The following is a 20341-nucleotide window of genomic DNA, read 5'->3' as shown; positions in this document are numbered from 1 at the left end:
GTGGATTTCACAAGGTTATTGTGAGGATTAAATGAGAGAACCTGGGGAAAATACCTGGCACACAGAAGGTGCTTAATAAATGCTCAGTCTTCTGTTACTCACCCACCCTCAGTGAGCTGTGCCCAGATCCAACCATACCTTGGGGTAGAGCACAGGATAGAACCGATCCACGTTGACGTCTTCACACACCAGCTGCAGGAGGAGATAAGGGAGGGGCGTGGGGCGTGGGGCCAGGGAGGAGAGGACGGGGCTGCCTGGGCCTCCCTGGTCAAGGTCAGGGGAGGAGCCATGCTGGGAATGGCCAAGGCTAAAGCAGGACTCTGGGTTCACTGTTGCTCAGGGAACGGAGGTCCCCTGAGATCTGAAGGTGCTATAGAGAAAACCAAAAGCACACAGGCAGGGGACGGGGGCCCAGGAGAACACGTGGCAGCCCAAGACACGGCAGGAACACGTGAGAGACGGCCTCAGGATAGGGCGGCAGCCCAGGCTAGGGCCTACAGCTGAAAGGGGCGCGCCAAGGCAAAGCTGAAGCCCCACAGGTGCCCATCTGCGGGGCCAACCAGGGAAGCTCAGGAGAGCGGAGGCCTCACCTTTGCCATCTGGACGACATTAGGGAACTCGGTGAGGCAGGAGATGGGGATGACATCATGGTATGTCCGGCACTTGGTCCTGGGAAAAGAAAGTCACACGATGAAGGCCTGGGCAGCTGGACAGGAAAATGGGAACCCCACTCCCCACAAAGTAAGGCCAGAAGTGGGTGGACCACAGCGAGGACCAGAGGTGATGATGGGTGTTAGGCTGACTCGGGTACTAACTTGCTGTGCAACCTCAGGCAAATCTCTGCCCCTCTCTGGGCCTTGATGAAGAGAGTAGGTCAAATGAGATGGGCTCTGAGATTGTAAGACCTCAGCCCTTCCTGCCATCTCGGGACTCCCCCACCACCCTCACCTGAGCAGCAGCCGCAGGTGCTCTTGGTCCCCGATGACATCGTACTTGAGTGAGAAGACAAGGTGGCCGAGGGCAGTGTCCAGTGAGTAGTAATTGAAATGCTCCTGCAGTGGGAGGTGGGGGCCAGGGGAGGGGGTGAGGCTGAGCATGGGGCTTTTGGAAACGAGGCCAGAAAGCCAACCCACTCCCAGATGCAGGTCCTTCGCCCATAGCAGGTGTCACGGCTCATAGCAGACCCCACGTCAGACAGACCTGAACTCAAAGCCCCACTCTGCCACTGACCAGCTGGGCAGCCTGAGGAGGTCACTTGGCCTCTCTGTGCCTTGCTTTCCTAGTCTGCCAAATAGGAGGGAACCCTGTACTTTGGTGGCAGCCAGGACTGAAAGGGATGAAGTGCCTGGCTCGGGTTCAGTGAAGGTGGGTAGTAACACCGGATCTCTGGGTGCTCGTCGAGTCGGGACCATATTCGGACCTGCATGCCTGTCTTCAGCCCTGGTCCTTCTCAGGGCTGGGCACCCAGCAGGTGCTCAATGAGCAAAAGCTGATTGCCCAACCTGTGACTCTGTGGCCCCTGAAGCCAGGGTCCGTGAGAAACAGGAAGTGAAACATCTCATAACACACAGGGCGGCTGGCCAGGCAGGTTTCCACCCTCCTGTCTCACCTGGAGGAGGGGGCACAGGGCTGGGAAGACACCCTGGGGAGTATCAGGGGTGGCTGTGGCAGGGATGGCACCCCCAGAAGGAGCCCAGGGCTGGCACCTCCGAGTGGGGAAGTCCCAAAGCCGAAGGCTGGAAGTTCAGGGAGACACCACCCAGCCTGGCCCCGGGCTCCCCCTGCCAACCTCAGCCCCAGCCCCAGCCCAAGCTCTGGCAGTGGAGCCGGCTGCCCGGCCACACCCGCCCCAGGAATCATCCTAGAAGTACATCCTATTCAAACATGAACACCTGTGCTCAGAGGCCAGGAGCAGATAGAGGCAGGGGCCCAGTGGATGTGCCCCACGAATCCACAGCTCAGGGGCATTTTCAATGGACCTGGGGCAGAGTCCCCCAGCTCTGCCTGGGCACAGAGTGGCAGAAACCCCCAAATGCTTGACATCATCCAGCAGAGAGGGAGTGGCAGGCACTTGATAAGGAGGCACTTGGCAGGGAAGTCCAGAGAGTGGGGAGTTTACCTGGACACCCCCAAGCCCAGAGGAGCCCCCAGGACACAGTGGGAGAGTGGGCTCAGGGTCCCAAGAAGTCAACGCCCAAAGTCATCCTAACCTCCCCCCTCTGCCAGGATAGGGCCCAGTGCCTGGGCACCTGGCTGCTTCCCCCGTTACCCCACTGGGAGTCAGGAAGGGGCCCTGCCATTCTACCAGCCCTGGGGCTTCTCCCCTCAGTACTGCTAATCTGATCCTGGACATGAGGCCTTTTCTCTTTTTTTTGAGATGGAGTCTTGCTCTGTTGCCCAGGCTGGAGTACAGTGGCACCATCTCAGCTCACTGCAATCTCCACTTCCCAGGTTCAAGCAATTCTCCTGCCTCAGCCTCCCGAGTAGCTGGGATTACAGGCGCCCAGCACCACACCTGGCTAATTTTTGTATTTTTGGTAGAGATGGGGTTTTGCCATGTTGCCCAGGCTGGTCTTGAACTCCTGACCTCAAGTGATCTGCCCACCTCGGCCTCCCAAAGTGCTGGGATTACAGGTATAAGCCACAGTGCCCGGCCGCCTCTTCTGACCCTCCAGCCTGCACTTCTTCAGAGCCTACTACACTCAAGGTCCACTACTTTCATCTGTTCCTACCTTCATCTGTCACTTGTCATTCTTTCAACAAACTTTTCTGAGTGCCAACCATGTGTTTGGCATATACAGTACCCCCAGATCCTACCACCTGCCAGACCCAGCTGGGAACCTCTGGACAGCAGGTGCCGGATGCAGGTCTCGCTCCACCTCTAGGGCTCAGCTGGGAAGTGGAATTCCATGCTGGGTTCTGGGTTTGTTCCCAGGCAAAGGCTCCTGAACCTGGGCTTGCTGGTTTAGTCCCAGTCACAGTGGATCCTCCCCTAACTCCATTGGTTAGCACCAGTGTCTCCCAGAGTCAGGCCAATGCCCTGGCCCAGACGGAGGTCACACATCTTTCCAACCCCCAAGGAGTCACCCCCTCTTCCCAACACACACACACACACACACACACACACACACACACACACACACACACACACACAGAGTGAGTAGGAGCATGATCTCTCCTGTGCACCTTAATGGAAGGTCAGCCAAAGCTGGTTCAATTCCCAGGCTCAGTCATTGTGTGACCTTGACTAAATCATTTACCCATCTGAGCTTTGGTTTCCTCTTCTGCAAAAACAGAATAATCCTGATATCACCAAGTAATTATGAAGACATGAAAACAGCTAACATTAACTGAGTATTTACCATGTGCCTGGCGTGGTTCTAGAAGCTTTGCATGTACTTTTATTATCCCCGTTTTCACAGATGAGGAAAGTTAAATAACTTGCCCAAGGTCACACTAACAGTTAATGGAAGAGCCAAGATTCCCACACATGCCACGAGGCTCCAGAGCCCACGACCCACTTCCCCATTTTGGCTCTATGCTGACGAAGAGACAGCACCCGGCCCGCAACCTGCCACACAGGTTCCCGGCATGGGACCTCCCTTTGGCTCCCACAACACTCTCACGAGTTGCTGCTGGGCAGGGTCCCTCCTCTGTGCTGGTGGCGGGGCAGGGGCTGCATTAATCCATGACATTACTGTTCTCCTAACTCCAAGCTGCCCGAAGGGAGCGCCTGAGTCTATTGTGTTGGCTGCTGTATACCTGGTGCCTAGAACAGGGCCAGGCACACAGCTAGTGCTCATTATTTGCCACCCCTGACTGAGCACTTACTTTGTCCCAGACGCCACTGTAAAGACCTTACAGATATCAGCTCAGTGAAGCCTCACAGCAACCTCAGGAGGTGGGTATCATTACCACCAACCACCATTTTCACAGATTAGGAAATGAGGCACAGAGAAGTTAAGCGATTTGCCCGATGTCCTGTGTAGTGGGTGGCAGAGCCAGGATTCAAGCCCTGGTAGAGTCTCTGCCGTGAACCACCATGCCATAATGCTGCCTTTGCAATCAATGTTTGTTGAATGAACAAGTGATTCCGCCATGCATGTTCCTTGGGGACTGGGAGTGTGTGTGGTGGGAGCACGTTCACTCAGGGCTCTAGGACTGTCACCCAGCCCTGGCCCATGGGTTCTGCTCCCTCCCAGGCCCAGCCTCGAATGGGGCTGAACTGTGACCCACCCCAGCCAGTCCCGCTGCACCAGGCGGCCACCCACCTTGCCGAGAAAGTGCTTCCGGTAGATGCGGGCTGTGGGGTTGCACTCGAGCTTCACCTTGGTCGTGGGAGACTGCAGTGGCTCTGTCTCGGGGATGCTGGTGATTTCGTGGTTGGTGCCCTCAATCCAGTAGCCCCCAAACTGCGGCAGCAGGATGAGGGGGAAGGGTCCTTCTCGCCCCAAGACCTGAAGAGGGACTCAGCTGACAGCCACCCCACACCGTACCCCACTGGGGGCCCCAGGACACCCTCCCAACTTAGACCTGGAGCCACTTCTGTCATGGCTAAGGGGTATGAGGGGACAGGCCAGAGCCTGTGTGGGCCCCAGGGTTCTGCTCCAGCCCTTTCCCTCAGCCAGACCTAGACAGTGCCGAGACCCAAGCCTCTAAGAGGGGGTGTGGGGGCAGGAAGAGCTGGAGCATGACCTTGGCCCAGGAGGCTGGAACATTTGGCTCAGAAGGCCTGAGGGTTCAAATGGGCTCTGAGGCCTTGGGCCTGGAAGTTAAGTCTCCAGCCCGCAGCAAGGCCTGCAGGTCAGGCTCCTAAAGAGGAGGACCTGGTATCCAGAAGCCCTGCGTAAGGGCCTCCTGGGCTTGGGTAAGGGTGGGCGCGGGGGTCTAGCTGAGTACCTCGTGCACGCTCGGGTAGGGAATGTAGTCCTCCTCTGTCTGCAAAACACGAACAGGGCAAGGGTCTCTCCATCTGTCCGTCCTCCAGTCCCCCCAGAGCTCGCCTCTGCTTGGCCAGCCTCAGGGCTGAGAGTGTAGATGGGGCCCTGGCCTCATCGCCTCTTACAGATGGGCAGGGGCTGAGGCAGGCTTAGCGTGCTGAGTGCTGGCATCTTCTGGGACTCTCCTTGCCTGGAGAAAGGAGGGCTCACTGCCTCCCCAGAAGAAACCGCTGGACTGCCTGGAGGGCTTGTTAACACGGGTTGCTGCACCCCACCCTAGAGCTTTGGATGCAGCGGTCTGGGCGGGGTCTGAGAATGTACATTTCTCACAGGCTCCCAGGTGGCACTGACGCTGCTGGTGTGAGGGCCTCTGCTCCGAAGACAGCATCAGGCTTACTGCCCATGCACCCTCCTCTAACCCTCACCCTGCAGCCCTGGGCCCACTCCACCAGGCCTGGTCTTCTAGGGTCTCTGGGATCCCAACTCACCAAGAACCATAGGCTAAGAAAAGTGGGTCAAAAACAAGAGCCTCCCTCTCATCTTGCTGGGTCCCCTGCCTCCGGTCAGTCTCCTCACCAGTGGCTGGGGGGGCACCCAGGCCTGCCTCCCTATCACTCCCTCCCCATCTAGACAGCAGCTTCATGGAGCAGGAGCTCATAAGTCTCCTAGGGCCTGGGTTGGAGTCTTCCTGCAACTGCTGGTCATCACTGGTTTCAGGGAAAACATTTGGCAGCAGCTGTCTTTGAGAGATGAGGGCTTCGAGTTTGGGGTGGGGACGCCTGGAGAGGCAGGGGGAGTCTGCAGTGGTGAAGACGGAGAGGAGGAGCTAGAATAGAGGCCCCGGCCCTCCAGCAAGAGAGGGGTTCTCCCCATCACAGAACTCCTAGAGGGCAGGGGCTGGGTCTACCCTGCTCGCAGCTGTGGCCCCCCTACGCCTGGCACACTGTAAGACTACTTGCTGAAAGGGGATGGATTTCCTGCTTGATGGGCAGCACTTCCCGGACCCCCTCCACCCCCTAGAGAGGGAGGCAGACTGCCAGGCCCACCTACTTTGAGGGGCGGTGGGAAGGAGCAGCGTTGTTCATCCATCCTGCTTCCCTGTAAGAGAAGGCAGCACTGTTACACCCTCCCAGGCCGGCTGCCAGGCGCTGCCTCCCCTCCCCAAGGCATGCAAGGGGAAAGCCCTAGGAGGCGGCCCGCAAAGGTGGGAGTACTCCCAGGACAGGGTGCTAGCTGGCTGGGGGCCTTGGGCCTCTCTGAAGGGCTGGCTGTCCCAGTAGTGACCGGAGCTGGAGGCTGGCAGCCTCAGGGAGGGCTGGGGACTCTGCGGGAATGCATGTGCCACTGGGAGTGGGGGCAGGGGAGGTGCACATGCCGGTGTGCGCGCTGGTGGGGGGGCTGTTATCTACACAGATATGTGTAGAGGGAGAGGGGGAGGGGGAGGGAGAGGCAGAGACGAGACAGAAAAACAGAGAAATAGGAGACATTGGAGAGAGACAGAAAGAGAAACAGGAGGCATCGAAGTTTAGAGGGTATTCAAGGCACTCCCACACCAGCACCTCCTGCCCACCTCCCAATGCATACCTATGTGAAAAGCAGACGGGGCTGTGGGGTGGAGGGTGGAGGGGTAATACCTCCCACTCCCGCAGCACAGTCTCTGGCTGACAGGCCCCCAGCATCTGTCCCCTCCTCCAGTTCCATTCCACCTGGGCCCCCCACCACAAAGCCTGTGGTGTCTCTCACTGGGTGAGGGGCGGTGTGTGTCTGTGGGGTGGGCTGATGTACTGACCCCAGCCCTGTTGCAGTTTCACACAGGGATGGGAGCTGGGAGCCTAGATGGACTCTGGCGTCAGAGAGGGGGTTGGGCATCCTCTACCCTGACCTCCAGACAGAGGACCCTGGACAACCAGTAGCCACTATCTTTTACTGGCGTGGCCAGTCCTCAGAGAGGTGAAGGGCTGGAGATGCAACAAGGGCCCCCCAGCCCCCAGCCCAGCCAGCTCTGTGGCTCCCCAGAACAGGCCACAGAGCCATCCTCACCTGCATCTTCTCAATCATCTCAAATAGATCTGTGTTCTGCAACAGAGACAGGGGAGAGCAAGGTCAGCTGATACCACCAAGCCCCAGAGGAGTCTCCACCCGCCCCGGCCCTCCGGGTCCCACCAGCTCCAATCAGTGACCGAGGCACCTGTCTGAGCAGCAAGTGGGAGTGGCGGGAGCATCGTGGGAGGGGGCTCTGTGTGGGAGACCCACAGGGTCTGGCCAACTGCCAAGTGAGGTGAGCCCAGAGCCCAGGGCCCAGGACCAGAGCCCCCCACCCACTCAGTCCTGCTCCCTGACGGGCTGCTACCCTTGGGGAGGGACAGATCGCCCCAAGTCCCGGCTGCAGAGATGAGCCCATCCTGGATCCCCAGGAGGGGTCTGTGCTTCTCCCTACCTCTCCCGGAAGGGGGCAAGGCTCAGTCAACGAGGCTTGGGCCACAGCCCACTGCTCAGACAGCCCACCCCTCTCCAAGCAGAGTGAGCTGGGGGTGCTTCAGGGGAGAGGACACTGGGATGCCCACCAGCCCAGCACCTGTGCATGAGCCACCTGAACCCTCACACGCTCGAGCTACCCTCTTCTGAGGTGAGCCAGGGCACACGCAGAGTTAATCCCGTGTCTGCCAGCTGCGCTTGGCAGCCCTGGCCTCTCCAGCGCCAACTCCCTGTGAGCCTTCCTGGAAGGCGGCATCCCTGCTGGCTGGCCCAGCTGGGGGCTGGGCCTGGAAGCCCCCAGAGCCTCCAGGATGGTGACCCTCCCCCTACCCCTCCAAGGCTCAGCTCAGGTGGCTCCTGCTGACATATGTGCTATGGAGTTGTACACCAGGAAGCACTCACACTCTCTCTCTCTCTCCGTCTTTCTCCCTCCCCTCCTGCTCGCACACACAGAAGCCTGCACACCAATATTTAAAGTCCCACTGCACCATGTATATGTTTCATGTACCAAGAAAACAACACACACAAACACATATGATGGGGACTGTGCACAGTGATTCTTAGAGCTATATACTAACACATAAATATACACGTTGGCGTTCTGAGTTACACAGGAGCACACCCACTCACACACATGCAAGTCCAAGTACCAGGAGAGATACACACACAAATGCAAACCCACACCTGTGCAGGTCTGCACACCAGTAACTGCACACAAAGCTACGGTAACACCACAAACCACTCTCATGTGTGAGAACAAGATGCATGACAACACGCAGCCACAGAGGCGGGCAGGTGTGTCCAGGGAGACCCAGATGCAACCCCACACATGGCTACAAGCCCTGCCTGCCCCGGCAGGGTCACATAACAACAGTAAATGAGACTCAAAAGGTATCCAGCAACTGTCGGGGTAGATAATCCCCAAGGATGAGGGCCAGGGTCTGAACCTCACACAGCCCTCACCTGCACACACACACAGAGCCCTGGGAAAGGTCACAAGATACAAGCCCGTAGAAATGTGCACACTGTGAGGCCTGCCCATAGAGGCAAGACCCACCTTGTAAAACCCACCACAGGAGTCCATAGGACACCTTGACCATGGTCACCTATGGTCACACCCAACACCTCTGCATTTGAAAGAGACAATTCCACAGGCAGTTACAGCAGAAACCACAGACACACACCTAAATCCAGGCAGACAAACATGCCTGTCAACACGACACACTATGACAGCAACTTTGGCTTCTGTGCCCAGGTCAGCCACACAACCTCAGCTGGGCACGGCCCCAAAGAGTCACAGTGATGATGGGTGCATTAATGTCCCCCATTAAGACACCCCACTCAGGGTGACCAAACGTAGCCAGGAACACTCTAATACGCCTTGCTGCACTGGGAATCAGTCACATAAACACTGACACATGGTCCTGTCACCGAGTGTACACACAGCAACAAACAACACCCACAGCTACAGCCTCACAGGGAGCAGCAGACGCCCTGACACATGCGAGGGCTCCGAGAGATGGGGCCCAGATGGGGGGTGCCCCACATGAAAGCACCACCACAAAGTGGCCCTGGAGCATTCAGAGCCCCCCAAACGGGGCAGGGGCAGGGTAAAGTGGTCCCGACGGTAGCACGCGCCCACACACACCCTGCGGCTGCAGCCCAGAGCCACAGTGCCACCCGGGAGGCCACAGCAAGAGCCCCAGGGTCCGGGACCCCAGGGTAGGGGTGCGCCCCGTGGCCAGTGTCAGCCCAGAAGCTCACACGCCCACCATGACGGAGCCTTGCGCGCCCGCCCTGGCTGGGGCAGAGCCGGCCGGGCTCCCCAGCAGTCGGGGTGACCCAGCCCCGGGGTCCCTCCGCCATGCCGCCCCGCCCGGGTCCTCACCTGCCAGCTGGCCCCCGCGGGCAGCGAGCCCCTCCGCGGACGGCCGGGTGGCGCTAGGGGCCGCGGCTGTGCCATCCCGAGCGCGGCCCGGCCCGGCCCCCGCCCGGGCGGCACTTCAGCTGGCCCAGCCGGCTTCTGGCCCGCGCGCGCCCGGGTCCGGGCCCCGCAGCGCTGAGCTCCGCGCTCCGGGCTCCCGGCGGCGGCGCTGCCTGCGATGGGCTCGCCCCACGGCGGGGCCCGGAGGGGGCGGGGCGCCAGGTACGGGCCGCACGGCGCGGGGCGGGGCGGGGGCGCTGAGGCCACGCCCCCAGGGCGGCCCGGCCCGCGGCCCCGGGACACTGCGCCTGCGCGCTCCGGCCCGAGCGCCAGAAGCTTTGGGTGCGTCGGGCTCCCGGGGGGCCCCCCACTCGGTTCTCCCCAGCGCGCCCCCACCTCACTTTCTCCATCTTCCCAGGCTCTGGGTACCCCGCCTCAGGGCATCAAGGACGGGGTTGGGTTACCTTGCAGAGGGCTTTTCTTGAGCACCTACTTAATGCTGGGCCCTTCGCATGTGTCGTAATCTCGTCACAGCCCAGGAGGTACAAATGTCATCTCCATTATACAGATGAGAAGCCGGTTCCAAGAGGTGAAATAGCTTGCCCGAGACCACACAGTCAGGAAGAAGTCAAAGTGGAATCCAAAGGCCTGGTGCTACTCTTTGGGGTCTCTCCCTTTTCCTCCTCCTGTTCTCCATGCTGCTTCCCATGCCTCACAGTGGCTGGCCTGCTCCGTCCTTTCCCCCGCTCTAGCTGCCCCAGATCCTGGGGGAGATGGCCACAGCACCTAGGGAGGGGCTGCCAGGCCCGTGGTATGGAAGAAAGGACCCAGGTAGATTTTGGGACATGTGGATTCTAGCTACAACTTGCTGAGTGGCTTTGAGTGAGTCCCTGCCTCCTCTCTGGACCTCAGTTTCCCCATCTTTAAAATATAAGGACTCTGTAGGCCCTTCCAGCTGGCTCTGCAGTGTGTCCCTGGCCTGGTATAGCCACTGTACAGCAGGGACAGAGACAGGGCCTTGCTACCGCTTCCTCCAGACAGATGTTGGGAACACAGCAAATGCTTCCTGAACTGTGGCCAAGGAGACACAGCTGCTTTGGATGTGGTGGGGGCAGGGCTGCCCACCAGCTCAGAGCCATACCTCTGTTCAGCTTCCTGAAAGAGCTGCCAGCGGCTGCCCACCACCCTCCAGCCCCAGAGCCAAGGGCTCTTGGAAGGAAAGCACTGTGCGCTCCCTTTCCCCCTAGACCTGGCCTTGAATCAGGTTTGGGCCTGGAGAGCCAGTGGGAACTCTGGAGATGTGTGTTCCAGACACGGTGTAGCTTTGGTTTTAATAATTAACAACAGCAAATATTGATTTATGCAGCCACTTCCAGGCCTGAACGCTTCCGGGCACCCATCGAAATCCAGCCAGAGAAACATCCATTCCCACACTGCCCCCAGGGGAGGCGAGACCTGCTCACAGCACCGGAGATGGCTGTGTGCCAGGTGGCGGGGAAGGTGTGTGCACATATGCGTGCAGCCATGTGTGCATGCGTGTGAGACTCCACGACCGGATGTGGCTGTATATACGTGGGCATACTGTCTTTCTGTGTGTATGGGAATGCCTGGGTATGGGAATTTGTGTTTGTACATGTGTATCTCATGCATGTATACATGTGCAAGTCTCTGAATAGATTTACAGACCCGTGGCTGTGGCTGTGTGTTTTGTGTCTGTGACTATGTCCCCATATGTAGGTGTGGGTAGGCTGTGTATGTACGTGTGTGCAGGTTTCTGTATCCCCGAGTGGAGAAACCCCTGTAGGGCAGAGGGAAGGAGGGTCCTGGGTAGCTCGATGCCTGTACGAATGTGGGGCCCGAAGGGAGGAGAATGTCCCTTCTGGGTGCCCTGTCCAGCCCTGGGAATGTAATGATGCTGATAAGAGCTCAGCTTCCTAATTTCTACTTTCCAAAGTACTTTCACCCAACTGCAAGCTGGCAAGGCAGGTAGAGAAGAAACTGTCACCTGTTTTACAGATGAGGAAACAGAGGCCCAGAGAGGGGTAGGGATTTGCCCACTGGCAGAGGAAGGTCACCTGCCCTTCAGATGGATGCCATCAATATTATAAATGTGCACAGAGCTAGGGGCACCGGGGGAGGGGAATGGAGAATATGTCACAGGCCTGTGTTCCCTCAGCCCAGTACTTGCTTGCTGGAGACCCCAGATGAATCATTCAGTCTCTCTAGCCCCTGGTTTCCTCTCCTGTCAAAGGAGGATGATCCACAGACTCTTGATTCTGAGGTGGGGGTGGGCTGTCGGGAAGGGGAGGTTCAGAGCCCGCTGTCTGAGCTGTGTTGGCACAAATGGAGGCTTCTAGCCAGACTGGGTGGAAGCCAGGAAGCCCGAGGGGAGGCAGCTTTTCAATAATCCGAGAAGGCCAACCCCAGGCTGTCTAGCAGGCAGGGCCCAGGGCTATGGGCTGCTCTCTCTCTCGTCTCCTGATGGGAAGACTGAGGCCCAGGGAGGGGAAGCTGTGGTCCGAGGGCACACAGCCCTTGGTGAGAACCCAGGGCTCCTCCTGAGATGCTCAGGGGAAGAGGGACTGGGAGCTTCATTCATGAACCCAGCTGTCAAGTGAGGGCTGCCATTGAGTCTCTCCCTTCCTGCCAAGCCCCGGATCCACATGCCCCAGTCTTGGGCTGTTGCCCAGACAGAGAAAACAGGAGTCAGTCTCAGGAATCTCCTGCTGCTGCTCCCAGCAGCCCCACGTGGGACCCCCATGGAGGTGGTGGTCCCACACATGGACACCATTCCTTGGCCATCTGCCCTCCCAGCCTAGGCAAGGTGCCTGGCCTTTGTTCCAGGCCAGAGCTCTCGGGAGGGAGCCTGGTGGATTTTGCCTCTGCTGTTTTCTGGCTGTGTGATCTTGGGAAGACCACTTCATTTCTCTGATCTCCTGCATCCTCAACTAGAGAATGCCTACTACCCAAGGTTTACTAAAAGGACCAGGTGGCATGATGTCTGTGGGTGTGCTTTAGAAACTGCAAAAAGTACTGCAAAAGTGAGAGCTTATCACCCCTGCATCAGAGAGGCCCTAACACCAGGCCCTCTGGTCAGACAGCTTGCATCTGGTCGTGGCCCCACCACATCCAACCTGAGTGACTTTGGGCAAGTGACTGAACCTCTCTGAGCCTCAATTTTCTCATCTGCAAAATGGGACTGATTATAGTAGCTATCACATAGTTCAAGGACGAGATGAAATACTGCAAATAAAGCATTAAGTACTCACTTGGCACACAATAAGTCTCAATAAATATTAGAGGTTATTTCTGCTATTTGATGTCCTGCATACGTTGTTCAGTTATCTATTGCTTTACTGGACTGTGGCTCCTTGACAGCAGGATCTGTATCCGATTGGTTTCTGGTCCCTTGGCACCCAGCACGAGGCTTGGCATGAAGCAGGTACTGGGCAAACATTTGATTTTAACGATAATGATAGAGGCTCGTTGACAGGGCTCTTGCTCTGTGCCGGATGCTGTGCCTGGGCCGCCCTGTCTGTACTTTGCAATAATCTTCACAATGACCCTGTGAAGTGGGTCCTCTCACTGCACCTGGTTTACAGATGAGGAGACTGATGGTGACGTTGATTGTGGAGATGATGAAGATAGCTGGGGAGGCTGGTTTATTCCCAGATGTTTTGCTTAGATTCGCCCTAAGACCCTCCCCACAACAGTCTACAGACCCAGGTTCAACCTTCGTGACTGCACCAGCCTCACCCAGGGCTCAGGAGTGGCAACCCCTTAGGAGCTAAACCCCATCAGCATCTGCCTGAACATTTTACCTTTGCCCAAAAGTCATTCTTGGGCCTTTCCCAGCCCTGGGCATGTGTCGGAGGTAGGGGGCAGACCAGGGTCCATAGGTATGGAGGGGGACACTTACCTTAGGGTAGAGTGAAGGAGTATAGGAGGGAACTAAGTTCACTCGTGACAGGTCTAGTGCCTGAGGGAAGTGCTGGTTCTGCCCATCACTCCTCCTGGAAGAGAAAGAGTCTGAGGTCAGGGAAAGCCCCAAGCCAGGAAATCTGGGAACTCTGGGAGAGTCACTCTCAGAGCTGGGGGATGTGAGGGAGGATAGATTTCATGGAGGAGAGGGTCATGGGTTCCCCAGGAGGAGGGAGGGGAGGGGCTTCATGAGCAGGCCTGCCACACAGGCTCTCTTTCCCTGGAGATCAGAGACGTGGCCAGGGTCTCTCCCCAAGCTCTCCATTAGGCCTCCAGCCAAGCAGTGACCAACTCTGAAGATGAGTAGACTGAGGCAGGGGCACTGAGGGTTGCTGTGGAGGGCGAGCTTTCTGGACTAAGCAGGGTGCCCCTGCCTCTACAATGGACCCTTCCCTGAGCCTCTGGGAATAGCCGCCTTGGCACTGAGAGGCTACCAGGGCAACCACTATTACGAATGACAGTGACCATAACTGACACTCATTGGGCCTACTACATGCCAGGCCCTGTGCTGAGCCCTCGTTCCAGGCCTCGTTCCAGGGCATGGCCTTCTCACTACACTGGTATTCCCACTTTACGGACAGGACCCAGCTGTGCACAGAGGTCACACGGCTGGCCGGCAGCAAAGCTAGCATCTGCGTGAGACCTGCCTGACTCTAAGCCCGGACTCTCTGCCCACACCACACCCTTCCCTGAGGAAAGAAAGCAGGTCTGGCGAGGGTGAAGTCAGCTCCTGTCACCCTAAAAAGCCTGCTGAGGCCACCTCTGGGGCAGGGAGAGGAAATGCCCAGTGGTTCCCGGGATCCAGGGGACCTGGGGCTGGGCAAGCAGGCCTGGCTTCCGCTGCTGCCTCGGGCCACCCTGATGTGGCTGCACCTCTGCTCAGGTCCCATCAAGAGAGGCTAGTCCCTCGAGGGTGACTCAGATGATCGCTGGTGGCCTACAGCAGGCTTGAGTCAGGCAGAGCCGGGGCTGCCACACCCCAAGAGGGGAAGGACCTGAAAAAGTCTGGCCCAGGAAGAAGACTGAGAAAGCTCTGAGCCTCCCTTCTTCTTCTTTTTTTTTTTTTTTGTGACGGAGTTTCGCTCTTGTTCCCCAGGCTGGCGTGAAAATGGCTTGATCTCAGCTCACTGCAACCTCTGCCTCCCGAGTTCGAGCGATTCTCCTGCCTCAGCCTCCTGAATAGCTAGGATTGCAGGCATGCGCCACCATGCCTGGCTAATTTTGTATTTTTAGTAGAGACGGGGTTTCTCCATGTTGGTCACGCTGGTCTCGAACTCCCGACCTCAGGTGATCTGCCCGCCTCGGCCTCCCAAAGTGCTGAGATTACAGGTGTGAGCCACTGCACCCGGTCTGAGCCTCCCTTCTAATTCCACTCAGCCCAGCTACTCCAGCAGGAGAAATGGCCCAGAGGAACCATCCACAGCCCCACTTATGCACTAGAGGCCTCTCCACCTCCCAGGAGGGATGGCATCTTACAAGAGGGGTCTGCACTGGGCAGTGCTTGACCCAAAAGGACAGATATGGTGGCAGTGGCATTTCAAGCCCGTGGCATCAGTGTGGGGGAGATAGTCTCAGACACTGACTGGCTAGGTGAGCTTGGGTTAGTGACACAGCCTCTCTCAGCCTCAGTTTCCAGAAACATTCATCGCAGAGCCTGGGCAGCTCACGGGAATTCACTCAATGAATACTTTCACATCATTTGTTCATGGTAAACTCTGGCTCTCCAAGTTTCACTATTTGTTGAATGACTGAATGAATGAATGAAGGTTGGGAGTCACTGAAGGGTTGTGAGCAAAGGAATGTCCCTACACACAGGTTTCCGCATATTGCAGGGTACAATGACATGGGGAGAGTCTGGAGTGGGAGGGTGGGGACTAAAGAGGGTTCCATAGAAATAGTTACAGGCAGGCTGGGTGCGATGGCTCATGCCTGTAATCCCAGCACTTCGGGAGGCCAAGGCGGGCGGATCACCTGAGGTCAGGAGTTCGAGACCAGCCTGGCCAACCATGGCCAATATGGTGAAACCCCATCTCTATTAAAAAAAAAAAAAAAAATACAGGCGGGGCGTGATGGCTCACGCCTGTAATCCCAGCACTTTGGGATGCTGAGGTGGGCAGATCATGAGGTCAAGAGATCCTGAGAACATCCCGGCCAACATGGTGAAACCCCGTCTCTACTAAAAATACAAAAATTAGCCGGGCGTGGTGGCGCACGCCTATAATCCCAGCTGCTCGGGAGGCTGAGGCAGGAGAATCGCTTGAACCCAGGAGGCGGAGGTTGCAGTGAGTTGAGATTGCGCCACTGCACTCCAGTCTGGCGACAGAGCAAGACTCCATCTCAAATAAAAAAACACAAAAATTATCTGGGTGCAGTGGTGGGCACCTATAACCCCAGCTACTTGGGAGGCTGAGGCAGGAGAATTGCTTGAACCTGGCAGGCAGAGGTTACAGTGAGCTGAGATCACACCACTGCACTCCAGCCTGGGCTCCAGAGGGAGACTCCGCCTCAGAAAAAATAAAATAAAAGGGAGGGAAGGAAGGAAGGGAGGGAGGGTGGCTTCCAGGCAATTCCACTGAGGCTCCCATGGGGACTCTTTGGTGACACCTACTATGTGACTGGGACTGTGTCAAGCATATACTCTCCCCCAACTACTGTGCAGGAAGAATTTCTCTGCATTTTCACAGATGGAGAAACTGAAGCTCAGGGAGGTGAAGCCACTTCCCCTAGCGAATGCAGGATGGAGCTGGAATTTAAAGTACACGCCCTTGAAGAAGCAGGGATCCTGCAGTGGGGTGGAGGGCAGAGGCTGCCTGGGAGTCAGGAAGTGCTGGGGTTGAAGCTGGGTAAAGCTGGAGTGCTGGGTGCGGCTGTGGCTGCCCAGTGGTGGCTGTTGCTTGTGATCAGGCTAGTCCAGCGGTGCCCTTCTGTCTTCCCCTAGGCTCATATGACAGCCATGCAGCAGTCCCTGACAAACCCCCTTCCAGAACCCTCTCTGACTCAGTCTCCCCATGTGTAGGTATCCATTTCACTCAGGATTGCTCATGTGGGTGCAGAACCAGAGTGGCCTCTGAAGGCCAGGGTGCTCTGGCTTCCACCTGGGACCCCATCCCAGGGCCCTTGGCTCTCCAGTTCCTGGTTGGCCAGAGTCCTGTCCCCCGAAGGCAACTCCACCTAAAAAGCCACTGCTGAGGCCGTAAGGGGCAGGGGAAGGGAGGGGCTCCAGGATGGGGACAGAGAAGGAAACTGGAGGCTCTGGGCACTGCCTGCCTATCCATCCCCAGACCTGAAGGGGTAGAAGAGGGACAGGAATGACAAAACTACGTCCTACCGGGTGTCTTGCATAATCTAATTTAATCCTCACAGCTCCCCAATGAGGCAGATGTTCAAAAACTGCCTGCTTTCCACACGAAGCTCAGAAAGGTGCGTTAACTTGCCTGAGGTCACACAAGCAATGAGGCAGGGCAGGCATTTGGACACAGGTTTGTTGACTTCAGAGCCCAGGATCTGAACTTTATAACATGTATGTCCAATCCTGTGGATCCCCCCCCACAGAGCCTTACAACTTCCAGCTCAGGAACACGACCCAGCACCTCAAGTCAAGTTGGAAAGGTAATAGTAACAACAGCAACGGCAGACACAGCTGATACAGAGCTTACTATGTGCAGGCTCTGCTCTACTTTATTGTATTAACTCATTTAATTTGCATTTTTCAAAGGAGGGAACTAAGACACAGAGAGGTTAAGTAACTTGTCCAAGGTCAAGCACAGTAAATGAAAGTCTGAAGATTTGACTTCCCCCATCATCTGGCTGCGGTGCCCTTAACACTACACCACACTGACACTTAGTAAATAGCTGTTGGTCAATAAATACTTTTTTCTTTTTTTTTTTCTTTTTTTTTTTTGACACAGGATCTTGCTCTTGCTGCCCAGGCTGGTGTGCAGTGGCATGATCAAAGCTCACTGCAGCCTTAAACTCCTAGGCTCAAGCCATCCTCCCTCCTCAGCCTCCCAGGTTGCTGGGACTACAGGCACCACCATGCCCAGCTAATTTGAGTAGAGATGAGGTCTCCCTGTGTTACCCAGGCTGGTCTGGAACTTCTGGGCTCAAGCGATCCTCCCACCTCAGCCTCCCAAAGTGCTGCAATCGCAGGGATGAACCACTGCCCCTGGCCTTTTGTTGTTGTTAAGAAATGGGGTCTTGCTCTGTCACCCAAGCTGGAGTGCAGTGGCATGATCATGGCTCACTGCAGCCTTGAACTGCTGGGCTCAAGTGATCCTTCCCCCTTGACCTCCTAGTAGCTAGGACTACAGGTGTGTGCTCGGCTAATTAAAAAACGTTTTTTTGTTGTTGTTGTTGAGACGGGTGTCTTGCTGTGTTGCCCAGGCTGGTCTGGAACTCCTGGCCTCAAGTGAGCCTCCCACCTTGGCCTCCCAAAGCACTAGGATTACAGGCGTAAGTCACTGCACCTGGCCCCAGTAAATACTTTTGAAGCAATAAATGAAAGCCTCTTCCCTCCTCACCAGCCCTCTGCCCTTGTCTGCTCAGCCTTCCTCACCAGCTGGCCCATCGCTGCCCCACCTTTCCCAGCACCCGTCCAATCCCCTTCTTCCTCTGGCCTCTGCAGACCACCCACAATGTGGTCGTTTCCTCCCACTTCATGAGCCCGAACCTCTCTGTCCCTCCCCTTCTCTCTCCTATCCCACCCTGGTCTCCTTCTGGTCTTCTCCATTCAGTTTACATCATTGAGGTCCCCCCGGTCTCTATCCCTTCTCCAAAAACCTCCCAACTCATTGGCCTGGCTCAGCTTAAAATGCTTTGCATTCCTCCTAGGCGGCAGCAGCTACGAGGAGCCCAGAGCATGCCGGGACATGGGGCACACTCCCCTCTCCTCCTTCCCCTCACCACGACCGTGGTCACATCTGCGCAGCACCCTGGAGCTTACACTGGCATTGTCTCATTCGAGTGCCACAGCAACTTATTAAAAATCCAGATGAGGCTGTGCACAGTGGCTCACGCCTGTAATCCCAGCACTTTGGGAGGCTGAGGCGGGTGGATCACCTGAGGTCAGGAGTTCGAGACCAGCCTGGCCTACGTGGCGAAACCCCGTCTCTACTAAAAATACAAAAATTAGCTGAGAGTAGTGCCACGCGCCTGTAATCCTAGCTACTTGGGAGGCTGCGGCGGGAGAATCGCTTGAACCCAGGAGGCAGAGGTTGCAGTGAGCTGAGATCGCGCCATTGCACTCCAGCCTGGGCAACAAGAGCAAAACTCTGTCTCAAAAACAAAAACAAAAACAAAAATCAAACAAACAAAAAATCCAGATGAGATATAAACCTTTTATCCAGATGAGAAAACTGAGGCTCAGAGAGGTCCATTGACAAGCCCCAGGTTGCACACCAGGAAAGGGCAGGGCTGAGGTGTGACTCCAGCCCAGCGTCCCTTCCACAGCGTGCATCCCACTGCCCTCAGCCCAGGCCCTCAGTCCCGTCACCTGGCCTCCTGCCCCAGTGACCTCCCATCACGGCCCTGGCTCCTGCAGCCACCGCCAAGCGCCTTCCCTAGGCCCAGCTCCAGCTCTGCCCTGTCTGACCTGGACACCTGCCCGCTGCCTCCTCTGACACACGAAATGGGAGCAGCCAGAGAGGAGGTGACTCGCCCAAGGTCACATGGAAAGCTGGAGCCAACCTGGAGTCTGGGCCAGACACATTCCGGGGTCACCTTCAGCCCCTGTGTCTGTGTGGCGGCTATCTCTCCCTCTCGGGAGAGCACCCATCTTTTCCAGGGAAAGGGTGAAGCAAGGGTGTGGGGGAAGGGCCCAGCTCCTGAGTGGGATGGGCCCGGCCGGAAGCCGCTGCTGACAGTTCCCGGGTTTCTTGGCAACTGTCACTGCACCTCCTTCCCCTCCCTTATCTCTGCATCGAGGTAACAATAATAATCGCACCATCGTGAGTGCAGCTCTTTGTACTTTTCAAAAGCCTTCTTTATCTGCTCACTCCTGGGACTCTCACCGGAACTGGAGTGGAGATAAGGCAGTCACTAGGATCCCCAGTTCCCAGAAGGGCAAACTGAGGCTTGGAGAGGTGAAAACACGACCTCAAAGTCAGCCAGTAAGGCCTTGGGCAGCAGATCAGGGATAAGAACACAGGCCTTCCACCAGTCCAGGGCGGGCGGATCTCCAGGGAGTTCCACACTCTGCAAAACAGCAGGGTCAGCCCAGGCTCAGTGGTTCATGCCTGTAATCCCAGCACTTTGGTAGGCTGAGGTGGGAGGAACACTCGAAGCCAGGGGTTCGAGACCAGCCTAGGCAGCAACGTGAGACCTCATCTTTACAAAAAAATTTAAAAACCAGCCCACTGCAGTGGCTCACACCTATAGTCTCAGGCACTCAGGAGGCTGAGGTGGGAGGATCACTTGAGCCAGAAGTTCCAGGCTACAGGGAGCCATGATGGTGCCACTGCATTCCAGCCCTGGCGACAGGGCAAGACCCCGTCTCTACAATGGAAACAGATCAACAAAACATCAAGGTCAGACCCAGGAATGGTTGGGCAGAGGGGGAGACCAAGCACAGGTGGCCAGATGCCTTCCTGGGGTGATTCTCAACTGTTAACCAGCTGGAGGGGTGGTGAGAGGGTCCTGTCTTTTTCTCTCATCTGCAAAATGAGAGATAACGTACCCACCTCATAGAGTTGCTATAAAGTGCTTGTAATTATTATTATTGGCCACTCTCCTGGAGAGCCCAACCCTTTCAGGGCACCAGAAGTGTGGTGGGGCTGTCCTGGGTGGTGGGCTTGGCCCTTTGGCTCCCCAGAGATAGCTGCCCTGGATGGTGGTCTCCTAGTGGGTCCAGCCCCTGCTGACTCCCTCCAGCCTCAACCTCATACTCCCCTTTCCTATCCTGCCCCAGCCTCCTGTCCTGGCTCTGTCCTAACCTCACCAGGCTGCAGGCAGCTTTCCTAACCAGCCACCCTGTTCACAGGCATCCCCCCTCTGCTGGGGGTGCCTTCTCCTGCTTTTCTGCCTA

At 56.9% G+C, this 20341-nt stretch overlaps 1 protein-coding gene across 12 annotated transcripts in view; it reads right to left on the bottom strand.

Annotated features, from left to right (window-relative positions):
* The window catches only part of RAP1GAP (RAP1 GTPase activating protein), a 73408-nt gene that overhangs the window by 16929 nt on the left and 36138 nt on the right, over positions 1-20341 (bottom strand). For all 12 annotated transcript variants that reach the window (XR_010118934.1, XM_055262445.2, XM_055262453.2 and 9 more), the window contains 8 exons: positions 13259-13352; positions 6981-7016; positions 5991-6038; positions 4900-4938; positions 4272-4457; positions 949-1052; positions 591-669; positions 139-192 (listed from right to left, as the gene is read on the bottom strand). Coding sequence is in view for 11 of the 12 variants with exons in the window: in XM_055262446.1 (XP_055118421.1) it covers positions 139-192; positions 591-669; positions 949-1052; positions 4272-4457; positions 4900-4938; positions 5991-6038; positions 6981-7016; positions 13259-13352 (640 nt within the window). In the remaining variant the exon portion in view is untranslated. The remainder of the gene's footprint in view (positions 1-138; positions 193-590; positions 670-948; positions 1053-4271; positions 4458-4899; positions 4939-5990; positions 6039-6980; positions 7017-13258; positions 13353-20341) is intronic.

The sequence above is a fragment of the Symphalangus syndactylus genome, chromosome 22 (genome assembly GCF_028878055.3).
Source record: "Symphalangus syndactylus isolate Jambi chromosome 22, NHGRI_mSymSyn1-v2.1_pri, whole genome shotgun sequence".
Classification (NCBI taxonomy): Eukaryota; Metazoa; Chordata; class Mammalia; order Primates; family Hylobatidae; genus Symphalangus; species Symphalangus syndactylus.
The sequence above is the reverse complement of the archived record's forward strand: the minus strand, read 5'-3'. Positions and strand labels throughout refer to the sequence as shown.